This window comes from Solanum verrucosum, unplaced genomic scaffold (genome assembly GCF_900185275.1).
Source record: "Solanum verrucosum unplaced genomic scaffold, falcon-dt-bn FXZP01000238.1, whole genome shotgun sequence".
In the NCBI taxonomy this organism is placed as follows: domain Eukaryota; kingdom Viridiplantae; phylum Streptophyta; class Magnoliopsida; order Solanales; family Solanaceae; genus Solanum; species Solanum verrucosum.
Window position 1 is genome coordinate 729,075 of NW_026020630.1, and position 27,498 is coordinate 756,572.

The 27,498-nt window shown below is 31.4% G+C and overlaps 2 protein-coding genes across 5 annotated transcripts in view; one reads left to right on the plus strand and one right to left on the minus strand.

Moving 5' to 3' along the window:
- LOC125811582 (uncharacterized) overlaps window positions 1-4,550 on the plus strand; it is a 29,084-nt gene extending 24,534 nt beyond the window's left edge. For 2 of the 4 annotated variants that reach the window (XR_007441923.1, XR_007441924.1), the window contains exons 2-3: window positions 1,144-1,188; window positions 4,174-4,550. Coding sequence is in view for 1 of the 4 variants with exons in the window: in XM_049491102.1 (XP_049347059.1) it covers window positions 4,174-4,381 (208 nt within the window). In the remaining 3 variants the exon portion in view is untranslated. Of the gene's footprint in view, window positions 1-1,143; window positions 1,271-4,173 lie in introns of those variants that run through there. The other 2 variants (XR_007441925.1, XM_049491102.1) reach the window with 2 other exon arrangements.
- Window positions 1-27,498, minus strand: part of LOC125811564 (uncharacterized) — a 116,706-nt gene that overhangs the window by 64,703 nt on the left and 24,505 nt on the right. The gene's annotated exons all lie outside the window — the stretch shown is intronic.

Sequence of the window (27,498 nt, forward strand, 5' to 3'; positions counted from 1 at the left end):
TGAGTTGAGTGAATAATATATCAAAAGGCTCGAAACGTTGAGAGGAACTCATATCTAAATTTTGGGACTATTTAGAGGAGATTTGAGTTGGTTGAGATTGAAAAACGTAAATCGTTTCGCGTGAATAATTTAATTTATCAAAAGGCTCGAAACATTGATAGGAGCTCATATCTAAATTTTTAGATTGTTTAGATACGATTTGAGTTGGTTGGGATTTATTAAAAAATAATCTTATGCCATGTATACTTTATTATATAAATAATATATTTTGATGTATATAAATCTCTTATACATTAATATACATTATTTATGCATAATTATTTATTATTTATACAATATTAATACATTATATATATATCTATAGTCATTTTGTTTAAATTAATTTTTGTTGCTGTATATATTGATAATTAATCCATTAAAGACCGTGTGACTAAAATATCAAAAGATAAGTGACTTTTCTCATTTAAAAAGTGACTTTGCACAAATTTATTTTTAATATATAGTTGAATGAGTATTTAAGAAATCAAATCCATAAGATGACTTGTGAGAAAATTAGTTGTGGAGTATTTCTTTTTTCCCAAAAGCTAAGAATAACTCTTATGAATATCCTGATTTAGAACTTCTTCCAAAAAAATGTATGAAATTAAAGGGTATATAATATAGTCAACCTCTTAAAGTTGAATACTCATGCACAAAAAAATGTCGATATCTTTGCATGCTTTTGATGTCAAATTATCCTATCTATGTGGCATGCCAAGTAAGCATCCACGTAGATTAAACACACTTCCACGTGCCATGCACACACTAAACTTGTTTTTGGCTCATTTAAGATAGAGAGAACTTATTCTTACCAAAATATATGGAGAATATGTAACCTTTTAACACTCATTATATATAAAAATATACATACTATGACATGTAAAGTTAATTTTGGAGCTAAGCATATGGCTTTGCACATTCTTCATGTCAAAGCCACACTTCCTAACGTGCCTAAATGAGTGCACACTTGGCTCTTTCCTATATATACGCATTTTGTTACCTTACCTATCATAACATTAATCATCACATCTTATCAAAAGAGGTACAAGAATACATCTAATATATATCTAGCTCATATTTCAAGATTTCTCTAAGTAATTATAGAATGTCTGGAATTTTCAAGATTATTGGGTTTGAGAAGATCAGAAGGTCGTGTTTGGATGGAGATGATGATGGTGATTATGATTATGCTCCAGCAGCATGTGTTAGAGAGAGATGGTGATGATGATGGAGATTATGACTATGCTCCTGCAGCATTCTTGGAAGGAGACGATGATGATCGAGATTATGACTATGCTCCTGCAACATCGTTAGACGGAGATGACGATGGAGATTATGATTATGCTCCGGTTGCCTGAATAAGTTCATTGAAGGCTCTTGGTAGAGACAAATTTAGAATAGAAACAACATTATTGGTCAAACTTACTGTTGTCTAATTCAAACATAAGGAAGTTTAGTTGGAAGAATTAAGAACCTTCGTTTTCATAATCCTAGTCCTTATTTTAGAAAGAAAAACGAGGACACATGTAGGTTTATATATTACTCTGTTGTTGGGGACTCTAATCAAGATCAATAGCTTATTAGATTTATTTTTTAAAGTATTTTACTGGATGAATATTTATCTAGTTTTTAAAATTCACTTTCTGGCTCGATCATTAATTTCTTTGGGTGAAGTAGTGATGAATGGACTGTCCCACATGGACAAATAAATGAAATCTTGGGTTTCTTTTATAAGATTTAGGCAATTATCTTAACTTTGATCTAGTTTTTGATGTGTGAGTTATACTCAAAGCTAGGATCGATGTGGACCTCATAAAACCTGACACGGTGGTGGAAGGACCTCTGGGCTATAAATGTGCACGCACCGAACTAGACAATGGAACCTCATATAAAAAATATATTGGTTAAAATTAGCCATTGAAGAGCTTCGAAGCTCAAAATTTGAAACTCGATCAGCCGCAAACGTGAGTCGAGTGAATAGTATATCAAAAGACTCAAAACGTTGAGAGGAACTCATATCTAAATTTTGGGACTGTTTAGAGGAGATTTGAGTTGGTTGGGATTGGAAAACGTAAATCGTTTCGCGTGAATCATTTAATTTATCAAAACTCGAAACATTGAGAGGAACTCATATTAAAATTTTGAGACTGTTTAGAGGTGATTTGACTTGGTTGGGATTAAAAAAATGATATGCAATGTATACTTTATTATATAAATAATATATTTAGTAGAGCCGTCAATATGGGCTAGGCCTGTTGGGCCGGCCTGGCCTTGCCCGGGATTTAATAGGACTGGGCTAAAAATTTTGGAGCCCATTTAAAAAAAGGGCTTTTTAGCCCAGCCTGAATAAGCCTGTTGATTTGTGGGGCTTGAGAAATATAGGTAGGGCAAGCCCGTGGGCTAATACAAATTAATTTAAAAATATAATATAATATTAAAATTTAAAATTAAAGAGATCCAAACTCAAATCTATTTAAAGTTTTTTAGGAAATCACTGAGAATAGAAGTTGCATCCACCATGAAAAAGTCCAAACACTTGTTGCTACTCGAAACTGGTTACATGGTTTTTCTCAAACTAGTAATATATTTTTGTGTACATTTAAATATTATAATTCTCAATTTAGTTATTTTTTAATATTTAACTAATTGAAACCGCATATAAATTACATATGAAAATGAAGATGTAAAGACAACCTTCCCACAAGTTGATTCAGATATGCTTGATGAAGATAATCATGAAGTGTTAGATACGCCATAGGTTTCATGAAGTGTTAGATACGCCATAAGTTTCATGATTTTTTAAGGGGTTTATTTTTTACATTTTTATGGTTGGAATATTGTCATAATTTTTGTGTTTTATTGTGATCATTGCAAAACAGTTAGGTTAATATTTCTATTTAGATATTTATACTTTTACTTGAAAAAAACTTAATAAATATTATAAAGATAATTTTATTTGTGGATTTGATTAACAAGTAGTAACATTAACACCATGTAATATTGTTTTATCGATATTTATGATAATATTTTTAAATTATAATTTATAATTTAATTTAATAATTATAAAAAAATATATAACTTTTAAAAAAGTGGGCTGGCCTGGCAAGCCTGTAGCCCACGTACGTACTTGTGGGTTGGGCCGACCGTTTTCTGGCCCACACCAAAAATGGGCTAGCCTGGCCTGGCCCGTAAAATGTCAAAGTCTGTATGGGTTAGCCCGAATGGGGTGGGCTAGCCCATATTGACAGCTCTAATATTTAGATTAATATACATTATTTATACAATATTGATACATTATATATACATATTGATACATTACATATCCATATCGCCATTTTGTCTAAAATAATTTTTGTTGCTGTCCATACTGATAATTAATCCATTAAAGACCTTGTAACTGAAATACCAAAAAGATAAGTGACTTTTTTGATATAAACAAACAGCTTTGCACTAATTTATTTTTAATATATAGTTGAAAAAATAGCATTGGAGTATTTCTTTTTCCCCAAAGTTAAGAATAACTCTTATGAATATCCTGATTTGGATCCTATTCCAAACAAATGTATAGACATAAATATAATCATGCATGAAAGGGTATATAATATAGTCAACCTCTTAAACATTAATACTCATGCACAAAAAATGTACACATCTTTGCATACTTTTGATGTCAAATTACCTTGTCTATGTGGCATGCCAACTAAGCATCCACGTAGATTAAACACACTTCCACTTATCATGTACACACTAAATTTGTTTTTGGCTCATTGAAGATAGAGAGAATTTATTCCCACCAAAATATATTGAGAATATGTAACCTTTTAACACTCATTATTATATATAACAATTAAATACTATGACATGTAAAGTTAATTTTGGAGCCAAGCATATGGCTTTGCACATTTTTCATGTCGAAGCCACACTTCCTAACGTGCCTAAATGAGTGCCCACTTGGCTCTTTCCTATATATAAGCATTTTGTTACCTTACCTATCATAACATTAATCTTCACATCTTATCAAAAGAGGTACAAGTATACATCTAAATATATATCTAGCTCATATTTCAAGATTTCTCTGAGTAATTATAGAATGTCTGGAATTTTCAAGATTATTGGGTTCGAGAAAATCAGAAGGTCGTGTTTGGATGGAGATGATGATGGTGATTATGATTATGCTCCAGCAACATGTTTAGAGAGAGATGGTGATGATGATGGAGATTATGACTATGCTCCTGCAGCATTCTTGGAAGTAGACGACGATGATCGAGATTATGACTATGTTCCTGCAGCATCGTTAGAAGGAGATGACGATGGAGATTATGATTATGCTCCGGCTGCATGAAATAAATTCATTTTAAGGTTTTTGTTAGAGAAAAGTTTAGAATAGACACAATATTTTTGGTCAAACTAGCTTATTGTTGTCTAATTCAAATATAAGGATGTTTTAGATATTAACTAGGAATTAAGAAGTAAGAACCTTGGTTTTAATAATACTAGTCCTTTAAAAAAAAGAAAAGAGGAAATAATTTGGATTAATAATACTTAGTTGATGAGGTCTCTGGTGTTGTTAGGGAGCCTAATCAAGATCATTAGCTTATTAGTTTATACAATATCTTGGTATCAATTTATGAAAAGCAGTGACATGGATTGTAGTCAAATATTGTCTCACTTGATTATAAGATTATGCTCTCTTTGTTTTTACTTAAAGTGTCGTTCTTTCAATGGATATAAGTTTAATTAAGAAAATAAAAAATATATTAATTTTTGTGAAAATTTAAAGTAAAGACCAGTATAACATATATCAAAATGTCTTTAAATTTTCTAGTCTTATTCTTAAGCATGTCAGGAAGGATATATGTTTAAATTAAAGAGTTACTTAATATAGAAAGTTTGAGATTTTTTTTAAACAAACAAAAAAGGAAAGCAATACACCTAAATTAAAATAAAGTGAATATTTATATACACTTATTATTATATTCTTGGTCAAAAGAGGACATATGTAGGTTTATATATTAATCTGTTGTTAGGGACTCTGATCAAGATCAATAATTTATTAGATGTATTTTTTTTAAATACAATATATTATTAAGTTATGAAAAGCAGTGACATGGATTGTAGTCAAATATAATCTCACTTGATGATAAAAGATTATACGCCCTTCGTTTTAATCTAAGTATTTTACTTTGAATGAATATATATCTAGTTTTTAAAATTCACTTTCTGGCTCGATTATTAACATCTTTGGGTGAAGTAATGATGAATGGAGTGTCCCACATTGATGAATAAATGAAATCTTGGGTTTTAAAATAGAATTTAGGTAATTCTCTTCACTTTGATCTTAACTTTTGAATGTGAGTTAGACCCAGACTTAATTTAATATGATATCAAAGCTAGGTCCGATGTGGACCTCAGAAAACTTGACGGTGGACCGGTGGTGGAAAGACCTTCGGTCCATAAATGTGCATGTACCGAACTAGACAATGGAACCTCATATAAAAAATATATCGGTTGAAATCAACCATTGAAGAGCTTTGAAGCTCAAATTTTAAAATTTGATTTGCCGCAAATGTGAATCGAGTGAATAATATATCAAAAGACTCGAAACATTTAGAGGAACTCATATATGAAATTTTGAGACAATCTAGAGGAGATTTGAGTTGGTTGAAAACTTGGAATTGAATAATGTAAATCGTTTTGCGTGAATAATTTAATTATCAAAAGACTCGAAACATTAAGAGGAGTTCATATCTGAATTTTGAGACTGTTTAGAGGCGATTTGAGTTGGTTGGAATTGAAAAAAAAATTAGTATGCAATGTATACTTTATTATATAAACAATATATTTTGATGTATATAAATCTCTTATACATTAATATACATCATTTATACATGATTATACTTTATTTATACAATAACAATATTATTTATATACATATCGATACATTACATATACACATAACCAATTTGTTTAAAATAATTTTTATCACTGTACATATTGATAATTGATCGATTAAAGATCTTGTGATTGAAATGCCAAAAGATAAGTGGCTTTTTTTTTATAGAAACAAATAACTTTGCAGTAATTTATTTTTAATTTATAGTTGAATGAGTATTCAAGAAAATGACGTTATGCTGAATTTTTAGGTTATATTTTTCATATTTTATATTAATCAATTACTCATTTTAGGGATTTATCGAAAAAATATAAAAAATTAAAAAAATTGTTGAAATTGTTGAATTTAAGGTTATTATATTTATTTGTGATTTTTTGGCATTAATTTTATATTATTTTTTTTCATATTTTTTCTATTTTTTATTAGTCAATTACTCATTTTCGGGATTTACTGAATTTTTTCTGTTGAAAACGAGTCGGGTAGTTTATCTAAAAGGGGGTATATCTAGACCTTTTAGAATAGTTTAGGGGTATATTTGACCATTTTCCCTTTAATATAAATGCCACGTGGTAATGTAAAAATGACGTGGCAATTCCATTTGGCATTTAACGCCCATAAGGGCATATCTAGACTAAAAGTTGGACGGTGAGGGCATAAGTGAGCCAAACTTTAAACGGAGAGTATATCTAGACCTTTTCGAATAGTTTAGGGGCATATTTGACCCTTTTCCCTATTTTTAATAAGAAAATTGACGGAGTTCCTATTTTAAGTGCAAAACTATGGTTGAGAAATATAAATTAAGAAACAACAAAAGAATTTCATCGAAGAGCATGTGTGGTTCAGTAGTAGAGTTGTTTAATGTCATAGCAAATACTTGGATTAAAAATCAATACACAAAATTTATGCACGCTATTATTTTCTCAAAATAAATTTAGATTGTTTTTTTATTTAAAGAAATTGATAAATGTCCCTCAATTTTAATTGAGATAGTCTGTCGATTTTCTTAAACGATCCATCATTTGTCGACATAGTCAAGTTTGTTGATTTTGGATTGATTCTAAAGTATAACATCAAGATCGGCTGTTGATTTTGGCTCTTTATTTTTAACGGGTGAAACTCCTCATATATTGTTATGACATGTAAAGTGAATTCCCAATCTGCACATTCTAAATGTCACATAACACACTTCCTAACGTGTCCAAATATAAATACAATGTCAGGTACTTTCAAGATTATTGGATTTCAAAAGAGAAGGTCGAGTTCAGATGGAGATGATGAAGGATACAATTATGCTCCAGTAACGTAACATGCTTAGAAGGAGTTGGTAATGACAACGATGCAGACTATGACTATGCTTCTGCACCATTCTTGGAAGGAGATGACGATGATGGAGACTATGACTATGCTCCTATTGCATCTTTGGAAGGAGATGACGATGATGGTGACTATGATTATGCTCCAGCTGCATGAATTAATTCATTGGATGCTCTTGATCGTGGCGGATTTAGAATAAACACAACGACTACTATGTCTAAGTCACACATGAGGAAGTAATTTAGAATCTTGGTTTTAGCTAGTACGTCCTTTATTTTTTTTATTGAGGAATAATATCTAGGTTTATATAAGTTTGACATTGAAATATCATTAGTTTAATAGATGCAATGTATCATTAATATTTCTACATTTGAAGAACTTTTATATGGCATGCATAGTAGTTTATTTATATTTCAACGCGTCCACTCATGTGAGATTTAGTTTTTTCATTTGAGCAAAAATAAGATTCTTCTTAATAATAGGGTTGTAAAATTAAAATCACAACATATGTTTAGTTTATTTATCGATTATCATATTGAAGCGTGTCGTCATCTCGTATTATTACTATAACCTTATAAGATTGTTGCAAGAATAAATAGTTTAATTTGTTTTTTTCTTTTTGTTTGCCATAAATTAAAGCTCTGCATCTGGAATAACTCTGAAGAATGGTTCTTGAGAATTCATGCACAAAAGAATGTCGACATTTTTGCATTTGTCGTCAAAGGACATATTGAACTATACTTGAATCGTTTAATCGATAGGTGAATATTTGAGTATATTGAAGATAACCTCTCTATCTTCTCAAATTAATGATCTGACGATAGAAATTACAGAATAGTATCCTATCATGATAAAAATGTGGTTGAATTAGCTCTGGGGAAATTTAGAGGATAGCGAGGGGGTTATTCGAATATCCTCGGTAAAAAAATTACACGGTATATACAAGGTATTTTAAATAAATTTTATATATATATACAGATTTTGAACCTCCTGAACATGAGATTAGACATTGGCTTAATGATTAGGTGGTTTAATATCCACCCTGGCGTTCCAAATTCAAATTTCAAACACTACATTTTTTTTTCGAATTTTACTTGAAAATTCTGAATCCGCCACGACTTAATTAGCTCTATCATTTAGAGTACATTTGTGGAGCCAGTTTGAGCACATAATTATGTCATGACTCACTAGGCATCCTTATATATTCCCCTTTTCTTCTCAACTCATATATCAATTGCAATTTCCCTTAACTATCTTCTCTTTTGATTCAATCTTGAAACAAAAATTTCCAACAATATGTCTCAAATTTCAACAATATTGATGAACTCAATTTGTAATTTGACATTCTTTGATTACCATGTTAAAAGGGGCAACCATGACATTGGTAGTCATGTTTATGAGTCTACGTCGACGATGGATCACCATGTCATAGGGTGTATCTATGTTTCAGCTACATGGTTCGAGGATGATGGAGATGACGATGATGATGATGCTGATTATGACTATGCTCCAGCTGCGTGATCAAAGAAATATTTCTTCTTTCTAAGAAAACCCTAAGATATATGTTAAGCATTGGTATCCTATTTTATAAAATGAAAAATCTTCATACAAAACCATAGTAGATATGTACGATTTGCCAATTTTGATATAAATAATAACACTTTCACTATCTATAAATTAATTATAATTATCTAGCTACCATATATTATCATTAGAGAATTTGACAAATACCTTGTCTATGTGGCATGCCAACGAAGCATCCACGTAGATAAAACTTACTTCCACGTGCTATGCACACGTCTTGCTGGCAAAAAATTGTTTTGGCTTTTCAATTTACCTGAAGATAAAGTTGCACTTTAAATTGGGAGAATAATGGCACTGGCATATCTGAAAATGTGGAAGATGTAGTATGTAGAGAATAATCCAGAAATTTTATATTATGGGTGCTCAAGTTTTTTTAACTCGAAAATTACTACATAGAATGGGTGCTTAATTAATACATTTCAACGAAATTCTAAATTTTACACATAAATAGTAAAGTTTGTCACAAAAGTTAGTGGGTGCTTAAGCACCCATTATGCACAAGGTAGGTCCGCCAATGGATGTAGCTAACGAGTGCTTTCGATTCGATTGAACTTAATAATTTAGTAGTAAAATCATAATAAAAACAATAGAAAAATTTACGTAAATGTACCATCTTTAGTCAATTAGTTTAATTATCAACATGGTTGAAGTGTACATTAACTATATATTATGACGGTATATATTGTCTATAGATATGTATATTATATATATATCTAGTATAAGATGTATATTACATAGAGAAAAATCTAGAAATAATAAACATAATAGACATAATAAGGCTCTATAGTTATAGTTTCGATAATTGCGCTTCATAGCTATAGTTTCGTTTGATATGAAGGTTGTGTTTGTATATTTCTTTTTGTTTGTATATTTCGCTTGCAAACATATATACAAATAGGGTAAGTATATACACATTTTATATTTATACATTTAGGAAATTTTCAGAACTCCGTTTGTATACTTTGAATTGCCAATATACAAAGAGGATAATTTATTATGAATTTTTCATAAACCGTATACAAATAGATAGGGTAAGCATATACAAAATTTTGAAATTATATATTTTGGATTTATTCAAATCAGGCGAATAGCAAGATTGGGTGAAACTACAGCTGCGAATTAGAATTTTCCTAAACAGTAGCTATAAGATTTACTATGGTTTAAGTGTTAACTATTTTGCACATTTTCCCTATTACATATACATTGTAATTGTGTACATATTTTGTAAACTAGATGACCGAATGATATTTGACGGTAATTTTTCCTTAAAAACAAATCCATCAAATTAAAATGTTAAATCTGTTTCTAATTTTGTAGAGTTTATTAACAACTCAAACTCTCCTAGATAGCTATCACACGTTTGTTTAGTTGCATTGCAACTCTTCTGCTCTAATCATTGCCTTTTGTTTTATACTCTTTTATTTCAATTTATGTGATGTCGTCTAAATTGTCAAAAAAAAAATTAAGAAACAAAGACTTTGAGAGTTGAAATAGTGATTTTAAATATGTCACCTCATTTATATAATTTTAAAATATCTAACTAAGGGAATATGATGGATGAGATGTAAAGTGAATTTTGGAAGTGGCAACCCCAAAAGTATAGCTTAATGCACCCAAGCATATGGATGTACACATTCTTCATGTCACATAACACACTTCCTAATGTGTCCAAATAAGTCTAACATTTGGCTCTTTCCATTATATAAGCAAGTGGTTTCTTCACCAATAATACACACTACAAAAACTCACATATTGTCTAATAGATCATACAATAGCCAACAATTATCTAAATAATATTTCTATAGTCCAAGAAGAAAGAGATAATATACAATGTCTAGCATTTTCAAGATTATCGGATTTCAAAAAAGAAGGTCATGTTCAGATAGAGATGATGACCGTGACGATGGGTATGATTATGCTCCAACAGCATGCTTAGAAGGAGACGGAGATTATAATGATGGAGATTATGACTATGCTCCTGCAGCATCCTTGGAAGGCGATGACGATGATGGAGATTACGATTTTGCTCCTGCTGCATCTTTGGAAGGCGATGACGATGATGGAGACTATGATTATGCTCCTGCAGCATGAATTTATAATTCTTTTTGTTGTTCTTGGTCCAAACAGTTACAAAAAGAACACAAATTTTAGCTATGTACAAGAACCTTAATTAGCTTGGGGTTTTTTACTTAATACTATGTACCAATTTTCATTAGATGTATCTTTCGTTTTTAGGCATTTAATTTGAACAACCTATGGCAATTGGCAGATCACCAATGATGTGATTGTAGTAAAAAAATGAATTTATATATAAAAAATTCAAGTACTAATGATATTGTAATAATAGTATTCATATTTCATAATAATTGGTCACATATTTATATTATAATGAGCTAAGAAGCTATAAAATAGATTTGTCTATTCGATATATATCTCGTTTCATAGATAGTCATTCAATTTTTATTTTGTTGATTTTGAACTTCAAGCTTATACTAGAGCAGATAGATATTCTGAAATTATACCTCAACCGTCACCGATTATCAAAGAAGTTTTCCATGTGGTTGGTTATAAATTCTTTTTGACTTGCATATATAAGTCACGTCCTATTAAATCGGGGTAAGATTGATTGAAAAAACAGACCCATATATAAATGTGTGTTGGAGAATATAAGTCATGCCTTAATAAACTAGGATAGAATCGATCGAATAAGCATTAATTCCCAAAAGCTCAACATATGAGAGTAATTAACTCTCTTATGAATATTCCGTTTTAAATCCAATTCCAAACAATTGTAAAGAGGGTGTTAATTCATAATTTGAAATTTATAATTTCTTATAACGATTACAAGCTAATTAATATATAATAGTAACTGAATTGATTACAAATACATATTTATAAATATTAATATATATATATATATATATATATATATATATATATTTATTTACAAATATTAATGAATATATTAATATATATTAACATTTCGACAAAAGACTCATACCCAAGTTTCATAACTTCTAATTCGCTATCTCAATCATGATTTTCCTACCTCCAAATAGAATGATACTTCCCTTTTGAACCAGTTGTGGGCGAGACTGGATCCAAATCCCCGCAATATTGTGGTTCATAGCAATGTTCTCTAATCCTCTAACCTATATATCCCTTCCCTTTTCTACTGGATCTGTTTTTAAAAATACGTTAAAATAAATAAACCTCTCGCTAGATATTTCGGATTAAGAAAGACATATACCATATATTACATGTTGAATTCGTCTCTATCACGAATGAAAGGGTAGTTAATAAACTCATGTACTTGAGAATCCATGCAATGAAAAAAATGTTGACATTTTAGAATATATAGTCAAAGTAGATATATATCAACATCACCATATATTTGGATATAGACTATAGTCAATATATTTGTTCTCTAGCAGTGATACAATGTCTAGGTGGCATGCCAACTAAGCATACACATAGATAGTACACACTTCCACCTGCCATTCACACTTCTCCACGCTAAGTAAAATTTGTTTTAGTATCAGGAATCAGAATAATAATCTCGAAATATAAAATAATATTATTTTATATCATACAATATAGTATAATAATACTATCAAAACTAGCTATTCTAGAATAAAACATCAAAACAATCAAATAACAAATTTTACCCTCTTCTCTAAAATTGTTCTTTCAAAAAGTTTTTTAATGACATGTAAAGTGAAATTTTTGAGCCAAGCTTATGGCTATATATGCACATTCCTCATGTAACATAACACACTTCCTAACGTGTCCAAAAGAGTCCACATTTGGCTCCTACCTATATATAAGCAAATGATTTCTTAACCTATCATTATACACAAGACAAATACCATTAATTTTCACATCTTCTCATAGAGATATATCATACAACATATCCAATATCTCATAGTTCAATATTTCTATTTTCTAAGAAGAGATAGATATAAAATGTCTACCATTTTTAAGATTATTGGTTTCGAAAAGAGAAGATCGTGTCCAGATGGAGATTATAATTATACTCCTGCAGCATCCTTGGAAGGTGATGAAGATGATGGAGATTACGACTATGCTCCTGTAGCATCCTTGGAAGGAGATGACGATGATGGAGATTACGACTATGCTCCTGTAGCATACTTGGAAGGAGATGACGATGATGGAGACTATGATTACGCTCCTGCTGCATGAATTCATCGGAGGTTCTTGGAAATTAAAAATGATGGATTTAGAGTAAATGCAATGTGTTTGTTTTAATTAGTCTTAGTTTTTCTTCTTCATTTATTTAGTAGGAATATATAGGTAATTTATATATCAATTGGATCTTTTAGTGTAACTGAGGTCTACATCAAGGTGTTAGGGTTTCTGATATATCACTAGCTTATTATAATTTTTAGATGAATCATTTTTGACAATATTTGACTTCATTGGATTGTAGTCAAACATAGTATCTATCACTTGATGATAATAAGATTGTATTCCTATTCCATAATTGCTTGAGAATTCTACAATTATAATTAGAAAATTATAATAAAATAGCTTTCTCTATATTAATATTCCACATATTATTTATTTCTCAATTAGTCTATTATTGTTAATGTAACATCCCGCACCTAGAAACGACTATAAAGAGTTTAAAATATGAAAATATTGATTTTCGGAAAGAATAAGGAAATCTGGAAATTTTGTCTTAAGTTAAGAAAGTGAGTTTTGGCCATTTTCAAACAGCCATAACTCCTAGCTCAGGAGGATTTAGGAGCAGCTATTGATATGGTTGGAAAGACCTTGGAGATATATTTCCAACGCCGCCGAGATTGCATGATTTCGACATCGTATGAGTGAGATATGCCTTTTGAAATTTGGGCTGTTGGATTGAGGAAAGTCCCAAACCGGATTTAGGGAAGGGCAAAGTAGTCTTTTCTCTTTAATTTCCTAATTGGATTTTAGGGATTTATTGGGGTAAAAACATGACTTAGTCAGTTTGGAGAATTGAGAAATACGCTTAGGGCTTGGAGAAGAGAGAAAAGAAGAAAGAAAGGGAGAAAAAGGCAAAAATTCATCAAGATCATCCAAGCTTGCGAGTGGAATTCGTCAGGGGTGATCCCTATTAAGGTATGTGAGATCTTTTCGTGTTGGGCTAGTTCACCCACACTCTCATCTTATTTCTATTCAGAGAATGGTTGTTGATTGAATGAAAAGTTAGGTAGTTCTTGAAGAACTTTGTTGAAATTCGTTAAGTTCTTGTTGGTTGAATTGTTGATGCTTGGGGGTTGAATTGATTTATGTTTCCGTGCTGTTTTCGAGTTAGATTGGTTGTGTATTGAGGTTTCAATTGATCCTAAGTGTTTGGGGAAGGAACTAGGGAAGATTGGAAGGCTTAGAGATGAAAAACGGAGAAGAAAAATCGAGAACACCCGGGTAATGGGGCTAGGGCGCCGCGCCAGCCAGAGCGCCCCACGCCTCTCAGAGCGCCAGGGACGCCAGTTCACCCCATTCTTCCCCCATCTTTTCGTACTAGTTTCTAATCGATGTACCTACGTTTTCTAGTTGAATCCAACACTCTAAGGTACATCTAAACATCATGAAATCATCCATAAACATGAGATCATGAACCTTGAATCCATAATTCAATTCAAGGGAAGTTAAGATCAAAGTCAAAGAAGTTAAGAGTCAAGTCTAGAAGTTAAGAAGCAAGTCAAAACAAAGTTTCTTAAAGTTTGCAAGAGTCTTTAACAAATGTTTTAACTTCGTTTTTAGGCTCAAGTTTCAAGTTAAGCAAAGAGTAAAGAGTTGAGTTCATTTCTCAAAAAGCTATAAGGGGACTAAGTATTCCCAAAGAGTTTATAAATGTTTTCACATTTGAGCAAGAAAGGGAACATCGATTTCAAGAGAACTTTTAAGCTAAGTTTTGAGTAATTATCTCAATTCAAAGAAAGAGTTTTGTTTTTTACAAATATATGAGCTAAGTATATTTTGGGAGTAGTATTGAGCACCGATATGGGGATCGATGTGAGTTCATATTAACTCAAGTCTCCATAAACCATGTAGCCATCATGGGTAGTAAATGATCATACTTTTTAGATGACTCTTTAAGATGCTTTTAGCATAGACCAGTGGATCCACTAAGTTAAGTAGTTCTATATGACGACCAAGTATAGGACAGTCTGGCAGCGTGATGGTAAAAACGCTGTATCACCACTTAGGCTCATAGTGGTGGTTATCAGTTAGAGAAACTCCCACAGTAGTAATTGCATGATTCCTCAAGGGGTTTTGCTTAGTATGAATGGGAGTATGGGACTTCATTCATGCATTGCACAAGTAGACTTTGAGAGGGATCATGGTATGCCTTTTATGGTATTATGATTTTGAGTTTACACCATGTTTTAAACAGTTTTCCGTTTTCTTTATATTGCACTTGTTTTAAACTGCTTTATAATGAAATGAGTTCAGTTAAGTTTAGTCATGAATTGAGAAGAGCCAAGGTAAGTGTTTCTTTCAGAATCTTTTCAAGCCTATGTTATGTTTAGCATTCCAACTCGCATACGCGTGCATTCAATGTACTGATGTCAGTTGGCCTGCATCGTATTATGATGCATACACAGGTAACCAGGATCAACATCTAGCGCCTCGTTGATCAGGTTCAGCACTCCGAGTCAGTTGGTGAGCCTCCTTGCATTCTGGAGGACTCTTTTATCGTTTGCTTTCTAGTTTTCAGTTGTTAGGATGATCGGGGGTCCTGTCCCGACATCCCTCTTGTTTAAGAGGCTTCATAGACAGATAGTATTAGTTCTTTAGTCTTATTCATTTCAGTTGTATACGTTTAAGACTTGAGATGCCACTTTTGGCCAAGTTATTATCTTTTAAGTTATTGCATGAGCTATATCTCTTGTGTTTAAGTCTTCCGCTGAGTAAGTAAGCAAGGCAAGGGTTCGCTTGGGGCCAGCGATGGTCTCCGAGTGCCGGCCACATCCAGGGTGTAGGCTCGGCGCGTGACAGTTAATTCTTGGGGATTGTTTAATTATATATATAGTGTGCATATGCTTTCTGTTCTTCCAAGGAATTTTTATCACAAGTCAAATTTAGCCTCTACCATATGATATAATTGGATTAAAAATATGGAAGTATGAAACCATTAATTAATAAGAAATAATATAAAAAATGGTTCCAAAGAACTCAAGGTATGTCGCATTATATTTATCATAACTTCAAATGTAACCTAGAAAAATATTTCTTTCATTTCCTTGTAAACATTACTTAAGTTATACATATATATAGATAGCATAAAGAATTTTGTATACTACCATTGAATATAATTTTAATGGATTATTATCGTGGAACAAACTCCTTAGTTATCTAATTATAATTATCCCAAGTATTCTTTTTTTCATGCTTCTTTTTATTATTACGTTGTTATCTAAAAGAAATATCTGCATCCCTAATTACATTTGCAAAATACTGAATATCCAATCATATTTTCTTCCTCACCTTCCTCAAAGATGTCGTTCTCATCTTGTGAGTTAGTAAAAATATTTGGAGAGAAATATACTATTATCATCAACTTATAGTTGCTTGACGTTAATGTTAATAGGTAATGTAAGAAAAGTCAATGTTTCAATATTAGAACTCATCGACGCATCAAAAAGTTCGTTATCATTTATACAAAACTTTAAATATTAAAACCTGCTAAAATCAATTGTCGACTTAAAGCTCCTACTGTAGAATTATTCATGCAATAAACGAATTAGTGTCGACATTTTTACATTTTTCATCAAAGAACATATTCTTTCTATAGTCTCACCTAGGGGTGTTCATAGTTCGGTTTGGATCGGTTATTGGTTAAAACCAAATCCAAACCACAATTAATCAGTTTTTAAATTTCTAAAATCAAACCAAATCAAATCAAAAAAATAACCGTCGGTTTAATTTGGTTCAATTTTTTTGGTTATTTCGGTTTGAAAGTATATAGTTTTTTGAGGGCATATGCATCTCGATAGACACAAATTCATAGTACATAAACAATTAGAAAAGCTATTGTAAATTTTATTAAGCAATACTAGTCATAGAACAATTGAAACAGGACTAAAAAAACTCATTACCCTGTTAGAAGACTTATATCTAAAAAGAGAAAGCAATGTATATATGTAGTGGAAAATCAATATTAGCAGAGTTGTCTTGGATAAATATATAACATATTGAATCTTGCATGTTGTGATGTACAACTGAGAATTTTTCCTAATAAATCAAAAAAAAAAAAAAAATCAGTGCTCCAAATGTAAAAATCACTTAAATAATAAATTTTTGGTTGAGTTAGAATTAGGATTTTAATACTTGGGCTGAAATTTTAAGTGTTGAGCTTAAGAAAATAATAAAGTTAAAGACTTTAGTTAATTAAAATTTAATAAAATATTTATATTTTATTTATGAATAATATATAAATAATTATAAAATTTATATATATAATTTAACGGTTCGGTTTGGTTATTTTTGCGGAAATTCTTTTGTAAAATCAAAACCAAACCAAACCAAATAGTATCGGTTTTCAAAATTCAAAAACCAAACCTAACCAAATCCAACCAAATATTGGTTTTTTAATCGGTTTGATTCGAATTGTGGTTAGGTTTGATTGTTTAACCATAACCATGAACAACCCTAGACTCTCACTCTCACCCCACAGTCACGATTTTTATTTAGTGGTGTTAAAATATAAATTAGTAAAGACACAAAAACATGAAGAAAAAAAATGTTGAAGTAAAAAACGCTTTTACACCCCCTCAACGGTTGCACTAACTCTTCAACTTGTATGCAACAATAATATATATATATATATATATAACATCAAAACTTAACCTATCTATACAACATAATTTTTCGACGAAGATATGTTGCTCTAACCTGCTTAACCCTGTCTAGGTGGCATGCCAACTAAGCATCCTTGCACATAGATAGGTATTACTACAAACTTCCACGTGGCATGAACACTTTTAATTTTTATAGCAGCAAGTTGCACCTTTTTTAAAAGACTTTACTTTAACCTCTCTTATTCTACATTTTTTTTGTGGCGAAGAGACTACGTTATGAAATCAAAAAGATATAGCAACAATGATTATGATAAATTTATTTTTAAAATTTATGCTACTTTTAATGGATTTTGATTGTTTATATTCCATCTCCACCACCAAGATATATAAAGAATAATCTTTAAAGCACATTTGTGTGTATATATTATATATAATAATAATTGACATGTAAAGTGAATTTTGGAAGTGGCAACTCCAAAAGTAGCTTAAATTGAGCCACCTTATGGTTGTGCACATTCCTCATGTAACACAACACAATTTCTAATGTGTCAAAATGTGTCCACACTAGTCTCTTTCCTTTATATAAGCATATGGTTACCTCACCTATTCACACCACAAAATTAAAACAATAATTTTTTTCATTTTCCATATCAAAGAGATCATATATACAACATCTAATATCTTATATTTAATTAGAATGTCTAGCATTTTCAAGATTATTGGGTTTCAGAACAAAACGTCATATTCAAACGGAGATGACGATGGTGATTATGACTATGCTCCTGCAGCATTCTTAGAAGGAGATGACGATGATGGAGATTGTGATTATGCTCCAGCAGCATCCTTGAATGGAGATGACGATGACGGAGACTATGATTATGTTCCTGCAACATCTTTGGACGGAGATGACGATGATGGAGATTATGATTATGCTCCAGCAGCATAAAGTATTATAGATTCTTGACAATGGCGAATCTAGAATAGACCCAACATGTTTAGTCCAACTTAGTGACTATGAGAATATAATTAATTAGCTTATTAATATTACATGTATTTTTCTAAAAATATTTTAGTAATTTATGCAGAGAGTGACATGGATATTGTAGACAAACATAGTCTCAAGTATTGATCATATAATCGTATCTTAATTAATTATTCCTATATAATTAGTCACGTGTTATAATATTATATGAACGAATTATATAATATAAAATAGCTTGCTAATATTGATCTAATTTAAATTGGGTCATTTATCTTCAATTAGTGGATTTCTTTTGTTAGCAGTAAAAATCGAAAATGAATTGTAGCTAAATGAATTTAAGCTACCAAAAAACAATTGCACGTAACAAGTCTGTAATTTTGGAACATTTTTTTTATAATTATTTAGTATATAAAAAGGTTTTATGAGTCGAGTACTGAGTGTCGCATTTTGACAAATGAACAAAATTTTGGGCTCCTTATAATAAAGTTTAAGCTAACTTTTGAGATAGGTATAAGTTGAGCTAGGCTCAAACCTAATTTAACATAGTATACGAGCCAAACACAAGTGGCCCCCTTGGAAATTTGGCACGGGATGGAAATAGCTCCGGTCCATAAACGTGCACGCACCAGGCCAAACAATGGGAACCACCGATATATAAAAGAATGTCCGGATCTGGGCGTTAATGAATGAAATTTTGGGCTTCTTATAATACTTAAGTAATCCTCTTTCTTTTAAGCTAACTTTTGAGGTGTGAATTAGGTGTAAATCTAATTTAACAACAAAGATATGTGTTTTATACACACACAAAAAAAAAAAAAAAGACCTTAGCTTGTGATTAAAATAGTCAAAGTCTCAAAGATAGTAACTTTTGTGATATAAAGAAATAACTTTGCTAATTATTTTTACTAGTTCAATAACTATTTAAGAAATCAATTTCATAAGATGACCTATGAATAATATATTGTTTTTTTACCTTTTCTGTCCATCTTTACTTGTGTACTTTTTAAGAAACAATAAACAGAAACATAATTTTACATCACTTCTATTAATTATAAGTCATCTAAATGCGGATGAAATAGTGTCAACATTAATATATACATATATACATAGATATACATATATATGTATAAAATCAATTATGCTTACCTTATCTATACAATATAATTTTTTGACAAAGAGATATCGCTCGAACATGGTTAGCTCAACCCTATCTAGGTGGCATGCCAACTAAGCATCCATGCACATAGATAGATATTACTACAAACTTCCACGTGGCATGCACACTTTTAATTTTTATAGCAAATTGCACCTATTTCAAAAGACCTTACTTTAACCTCTCTTATTCTACAATTTTTTTGTGGCGAATAGACTGCGTTATGAAATCGAAAAGATAGCAACAAGGATTATGATTAATTTATTTTTAAAATTTATGCTACTTTTAATGGATTTTGATTGTTTATATTCCATCTCCACCACCAAGATATATAAAGAATAATCTTTAAAGCACATTTGTGAGTGTATGTATATATATATATATATAAAATAATAATTGGCATGTAAAGTGAGTTTTGGATGTGGCAACTCCAAAAGTAGCTTAAATTGAGCCAACTTATGGTTGTGCACATTCCTCATGTAACACAACACACTTTCTAATGTGTCAAAATGAGTCCACACTTGTCTCTTTCCTTTATATAAGCATGTGGTTACCTCACCTATTTATTCACACCACAAAATTGAAACATTAATTTTTTTCATTTTCCATATCAAAGAGATCATATATACAACATCTAATATCTTATATTTAATTAGAATGTCTAGCATTTTCAAGATTATTGGGTTTCAGAACAGAAGGTCATATTCAGATGGAGATGACGATGGTGACTATGACTATGCTCCTGCAACATTCTTAGAAGGAGATGACGATGATGGAGATTATGATTATGCTCCAGCAGCATCCTTGATTGGAGATGACGATGACGGAGACTATGATTATGTTCCTGCAGCATCTTTGGAAGGAGATGACGATGATGGAGATTATGATTATGCTCCAGTAGCATAAAGTATTAGAGATTCTTGACACTGGCAAATCTAGAATAGACCCAACGTGTTTAGTCCAACTTAGGGACTTTGGGAATATAATTAATTAGCTTATTAATATTACATGTATTTTTCTAAAAATAATATTTTAGTAATTTATGCAGAGAGTGACATGGATATTATAGTCAAACATAGTCTCAAGTATTGATCATATAATCGTATCTTAATTAATTATTCCTATATAATTAGTCACGTGGTTATTATAATATTATATTAACGAATTATATAATATAATATAAAATAGCTTGCTAATATTGATCTAATTTAAATTGGGTTATTTATCTTCAATTAGTGGATTTCTTCTGCTAGCAGTAAAGTTCGAAAATGAATTGTAGCTAAATGAATTTAAGCAACCAAAAAACAATTGCACGTTACAAGTCCGTAATTTTTGAACTTTTTTTTTTTAATAATTATTTTGTATATAAAGAGATTTTACGAGTAGAGTACTGAGTGTCCCATTTTGACAAATGAACGGAATTTTGGGCTCCTTATAATAAAGTTTAAGCTAACTTTTGATATAGGTACAGGGTGAGCTAGGCTCAAATCTAATTTAACATAGTATACAAGCCAAACACAAGTGCCCCCCTTGGGAATTGGCACTGGACGGAAATAGCTCCGGTCTATAAACGTGCACGCACCAGGCCTAACAATGAAAACCAATGATATATAAAAGAATGTCCGGATTTGGACGTGGAGGAGTAATGAATGAAATTTTGGGCTTCTTATAATACTTGAACAATACTCTTTCTTTTAAGCTAACTTTTGAGGTGCGAGTTAGGTTCAAATCTAATTTAACAACAAACATAAGTGTTTTATACACCGAAGAAAAAGACCTTAGCTTGTGATTAAAATAGTCAAAGATGAGTAACTTTTCTGCTATAAAGAAATAACTTTGCTAATTTATATTTACGAGTTGAATATCTATTTAAGAAATCAATTTCATAAGATGGCCTATGAATAATAAATTATTTTTTACTCTTTCTGTCCATCTTTACTTGTGTACTTTTTAAGAAACAATAAAGAGAAACATAATTTTATTATATCACTCCTATTAATTATAAGTCACCTAAATGTTGAAAAATGAATAACAATACTCAATAACAAAGGTAAAATAGATACAAAATGATAAATTATTTCTTAATTTTTTAAACTGGCAAATTAAATCAAACAATTATTTTTAATATACTGAACAAATAAAATGAACGGAGCCGACAATATTTCTTTTCCTAGAAGCTAAGAATAAGATAATTGAAGATACATCAATGGAAAACATTAATGAAATTTGAGATACATTTAAAAATTGAATCTATACAATACAGTGCTAAAAATTTGGGGTTCTAATGTATAAGGAAAAAACAAAATCAGCAGCATACTACACTAACATTGAATTGTAAAAAATGTATCTTCATTGTTAAAGGACTCTTAATTTGACCCAACAGACCACATGCATCAATGTAACATAAAATTAGGGTTTTAATGTATCAGGAAAACACGAAATTAATCGATTACAAACCAATAATTGTCTAACAGACTATGAAAACATTGAATTGAGAGGTAATGTATCTTCACTATTAATGTGTCAAACTATTTCTGTCCAAACACAACCAACTCCATAACAAAGCCAAAAAAATATTAAATTTTGTGTAAACACATACCCTAGGAAGTGTGGGTCGGAAAATGACAAATGCCGCTTTTCTTCCCCTTTTTTTGAGGGTTACTCCAACCTTTGTTTTTGAATTGACAATGCTCTTGTCCTTCATCGCTAATGTGTCACGCAATAGCTTGGATCTATTTTCAAGCCCACATTTCATCGTCAGAATCATATGTATGATTATCATTAGTAGAATTTATTTGAGAAACACCAATACTAAATGATGGACCCTGATCCATATGTATCAATAAAAAACACGAAGAAGACAACAATGGAGAATAAAATTCCTACCTATTCGGAACTTAGAAACTGATAAACTTGAGAGAGACTCCTTCTGAAAATCAAAATGAATTTGAAATTTGTAACTGCTAAAGAAGTGGAGAGAATTTAGGGATAAAATGGAGTGAAATGGGTAGTGGAAAATGTGGGTGTTGGCTGAAAAAAGGAGTGAAATCTTGATGTATCCGGAAGATTTCATTAATTGGGGAAATTAAGGGATTTTTGAAATTTTTTAAAAAAGTAGGGATAAATAGATATTAAGGAAAGTATATGTGTATATAAGTAATTTTCCCTTATATTTATCATAACTTCAAATGTAACCTAGAAAAAATATTTTTTTTCATCTCCTTGTAAACATTACTTAAGTTATACGTATACATAGATAGCGTAATTTTTTATGTATACTTTCATTGAATATAATTTTCATTGATTATTATCGTGGAACAAACTTCTTAGTTATCCAATTATAATTATCCCAATTATTCTTTCTTTCATGCTTCTTTTTATTATTACGTTGTTATCTAAAAGAAATATCTACATCCCTAATTACATTTGCAAAATACTGAATATCCAACATATTTTCTTCCTCGCCTTCCTCAAAGATATCGTCCTCATCTTGTGAGTTAGTAAATCTATTTGGAGAGAAATGTACTATTATCATCAACTTATAGTTGCTTGACATTAATGTTAATAGGTAATGTAACAAAAGTCAATTTTTCAATATTAGAACTCATCGACGCATCAAAAAATTCCTTATCATTTACATAAAACTTTAAATATTTGAACCTGCTAAAATCCATTGTTTGTTCAAGATGTAATGAGGAAATAAAGCATTGGCAAGTGCCACTAAACTTTAAGCTCCTACTTTAGCATTATTCATGCAATAAACGAATTGGTGTCGACATTTTTACATTTTCCATCACAGGACATATTCTTTCTATAATCTAACCCCACAGTAGCGCGGAATCACGATTTTTATTAAATGGTGTCAAAATATAAACTAGTAAACACACAAAAAAATAGAGAAAAAACTGTTGAAGTATAAAACCCTTTTACACACCCTCAACCATTTCACTAACTATTCAACTTGTATGATGAAATAGTGTCAACATTTATATATATATATATATATATATAAAATCAATTATACTTAACCTATCTATACAACATAATTTTTCGACGAAAAGATATCGCTCGAACAAGGTTAGCTCAACCCTGTCTAGGTGGCATGCCAACTAAGCATCCATGCACATAGATATATATTACTACAAACTTCCATGTGGCATGCACACTTTTAATTTTTATAGCAAGTTGCACCTATTTCAAAAGACTTTACTTTAACCTCTCTTATTCTACAATTTTTTTGTGGCGAATAGACTGCGTTATGAAATCGAAAAGATAGCAACAAGGATTATGATTAATTTATTTTTAAAATTTATGCTACTTTTAATGGATTTTGATTGTTTATGTTTCATCTCCACAACCAAGAAATATAAAGAATAATCTTTAAAGCACATTTGTGTGTATATATAATAATAGTTGACATGTAAAGTGAATTTTGGATGTGGCAACTCCAAAAGTAGCTTAAATTGAGCCAACTTATGGTTGTGCACATTCCTCATGTAACACAACACACTTTCTAATGTGTCAAAATGAGTCCACACTAGTCTTCTTTTCTTTATATAAGCATATGGTTACCTCACCTATTCACACCGCAAAATTAAAACATTAATTCTTCATTTTCCATAGCAAAGAGATCATATATACAACATCCAATATCTTATATTTAATTAGAATGTCTAGCATTTTTAAGATTATCAGGTTTTAGAACAGAAGGTCATATTCAGATGGAGATGACGAAGGTGATTATGACTATGCTCGTGCAACATTCTTAGAAGGAGATGACGATGATGGAGATTATGATTATGCTCCTGCAACATGTAACATCCGACAATTTAAAATGAATATGAAGAAGCTTGAAATTGGAAGTAGTCATTTTTGGAAAAAAATTCAGAATCTGGAAATTCGGCCAAGTGTGGAAATCAGTGAGTTTTTGGCCAACTTTGAGCAGTCATAACTCCTAGCTCAGGATGATCCAGGAGTAGTTCCGGTTATGTTTGGAAATCCCTTGGAACGATCTTTCCAACGCCACCGAGTTTGCTCGATTCCGAGTTCGTATGAGCGAGTTATGCCCTTTGAAAGTTGGGCAGTTGGCAGGGAATCCGTCCGGAAATTTAAGGGCATTTTGGTCTTTTCACAAATCATTACTTTTGAGGTTATATTGTTGTGTTAGGCTGATTGTGGATCATTTTTGTTCCATTTTAAAAGAGTAAGAGTTAGGGTTCTTGAGTGAAGAAGAGAAGAAGAAGAAGAAGAAGAAGTGGGAGCTAGGGTTGTGGATGCAAGACGTTTTCTTCATCAAATTTCTTGGGGAATCTTAGTAAAGGTATGGGAGTTCTTTATCTAGGGCAAGCTATCACCCTAGAGCCAATTTCAAATGGTTTTCAACTTTTCCAAAGTTTGTGAAAAAGCTTAATTTCTACTCAAACTCATGGGTTCTTGCATGAAACGATTTCAAATGATAAGTTATGATATTATTGATGTTTATTTGATGTTTTAAGATGAAAAACTCCATGAATCCTTGTATTCTACAAAACCCCAAAATGTGTTTATGAAGTGGGTCTATTTCTATAAATTCAAAGTTGATGGAATTATGTGTAAAGTGAATTGTATTGATATCTCTTGTGTTGTTTAATGTTTATTCATGATTAATTGTTGATAATGGGTGAATTAAGGGTGGTAAGCCTTATGAGTGAAGTATTGGTGATTGCTTGGATTTTTGGTGATTTTGGCTATGGCTTTGAATTATGGTAAGAAAGCTTGAACTCTCTTTATTGAATTAATTGTTGTTGGTAGGTTGAATCCACCTTTGGTGGAAGTGTTATATCTTGTTCTTGTGTGGTATTATTGTGAATTGTAGCCATGAAGGCATTGGGGAAGTTGTTGCATAATGTTGGAATATTGTATTATTGTGAATTGAGGCCATGAAGGGCATTATATGAATGTTATTGTATTGTTATATTATTATATATGAATGAGGCTATATGTAAAGTCCTATATGAAGCTATATGTAAAGTTTTATGTGAAGCTATATGTGAAGGTATGATGTGAATGAGTTTTATGTGAAGCTATATGTGAAGGTATGATGTGAATGAGTTTTATGTGAAGATATATGTGAAGGTATGATGTGAATGAGTTTTATATGAAGCTATATGTGAAGGTATGATGTGAATGAGTTTTATGTGAAGCTATATGTGAAGGTATGGTGTGAATGAGTTTTATATGAAGCTATATGTGAAGGTATGATGTGAATGAGTTTTATGTGATCTTGTGATGATCCTATGTAAAGTGGATAGCATTGTGAGTTAAAGTATGATTTCTCATGATGTATATATGAAATGATGTTAGATTATGAAGTATCCTTAAATGAAAATGTTGTGACTTGGTTGGTAGACTAAAGTGTCCCTCCTTGTTACTTAAAGTCTTGAATGCATGAATGTGTGAAATGGGCAGAACTAAGAAATGGTGCCCTTTCTATAAATGCTAAAAGAGGAATTCTAGGCCAAGACTTGAATCGGCAAAACTAAGAAATGGTGCCCTTTCATAAGTCTAGCTTTCCTAAGTAAATGTAAAACCATGAAATCGGTAGACCTAATGGTGGTAGCCCTTCTCATGTGTGAAATGATGAACCTTGGACCGGTAGGCTTAAAGCACCCTTAATGAAAAATCGGTAGGCCTAAGGCACCCTTCCAGGGGGATTTAATGAGCTATCCTTAATGAACCTTGATCGGTAGATCCTTGTGGTGCCCTTCTTGGTAGATGTGCTATGGGTTGGTAGACCTAATGATGGTGCCCTCTCTAGCACATACACGTGAATGAAATTACTCCATGGGAACTAAGGCTAAGCACCGAGTGGATATGGTTAAGATGGTAGCTCTCCCGAGTATGAGGCAAGAGTACAATGAACATCTTTGGATATCCCCTAAACCATGTGCCTACATGGGATGTGTCCTAGTTCTACCTTTGGCAAGTAGAACAACCTCCACGGAGTAGGATAGACTCCGGATTCCATACCTAGCTAGTATGGTCTATGTCGGTTAATGCCTATTCCCATCATGTGGGATGTGCACTCTAGTTATTGGATAAGTTCTACAACGTGTAGGTAGTAGTATGGGATGCTATCTACACATGGCACGAGTAGGCTTTGAAGATACTAAAGTGAGTTCCCTAAGTCTAACGACTATTATGTGAAAGTCCCCTTATGTGCTTGAATGTCTCCAAAATGGTTTCTTAAAGAATGTTGGTCTATTGATGTTATGTTGTAAAGGAAATGTCCTTATCTAAGGTAATCTTGGGGAACACTTAAGTGTGCTTGAAGAGGTTGTATGGGCGGTCACTTCTTGTCTCACTCAAGTGTGTCTTAAGATTATATTAGGTAGAGGTCCTATGGTAATGAAATGACATGTGTTCTTTTAAAGTTAAGCATGGGTTGTATATGGACATATGTTGAGTATATGTATGGTTGGCTATGGTCTTATATATTAATGTTGACTTGTATTATGTCTCTTATACTTGTAAAGGAAAGGTTTTATCAAATGATATGAAAGCATTTACTTCCTTGAAAATGTCCTTTTTGACATGTTTTTGCATGGTCTCCATACTTAGTACTTAATTGTGCTAACCCCTTTCTTTCCCTTTTTGACTAAAGTGTAGGGATTAGGAGATGGTGACATGTCATGGCTATTTAATAGGTTTCTAAGTGTTGAAAATGAAGACTTGGTGAGTCCTC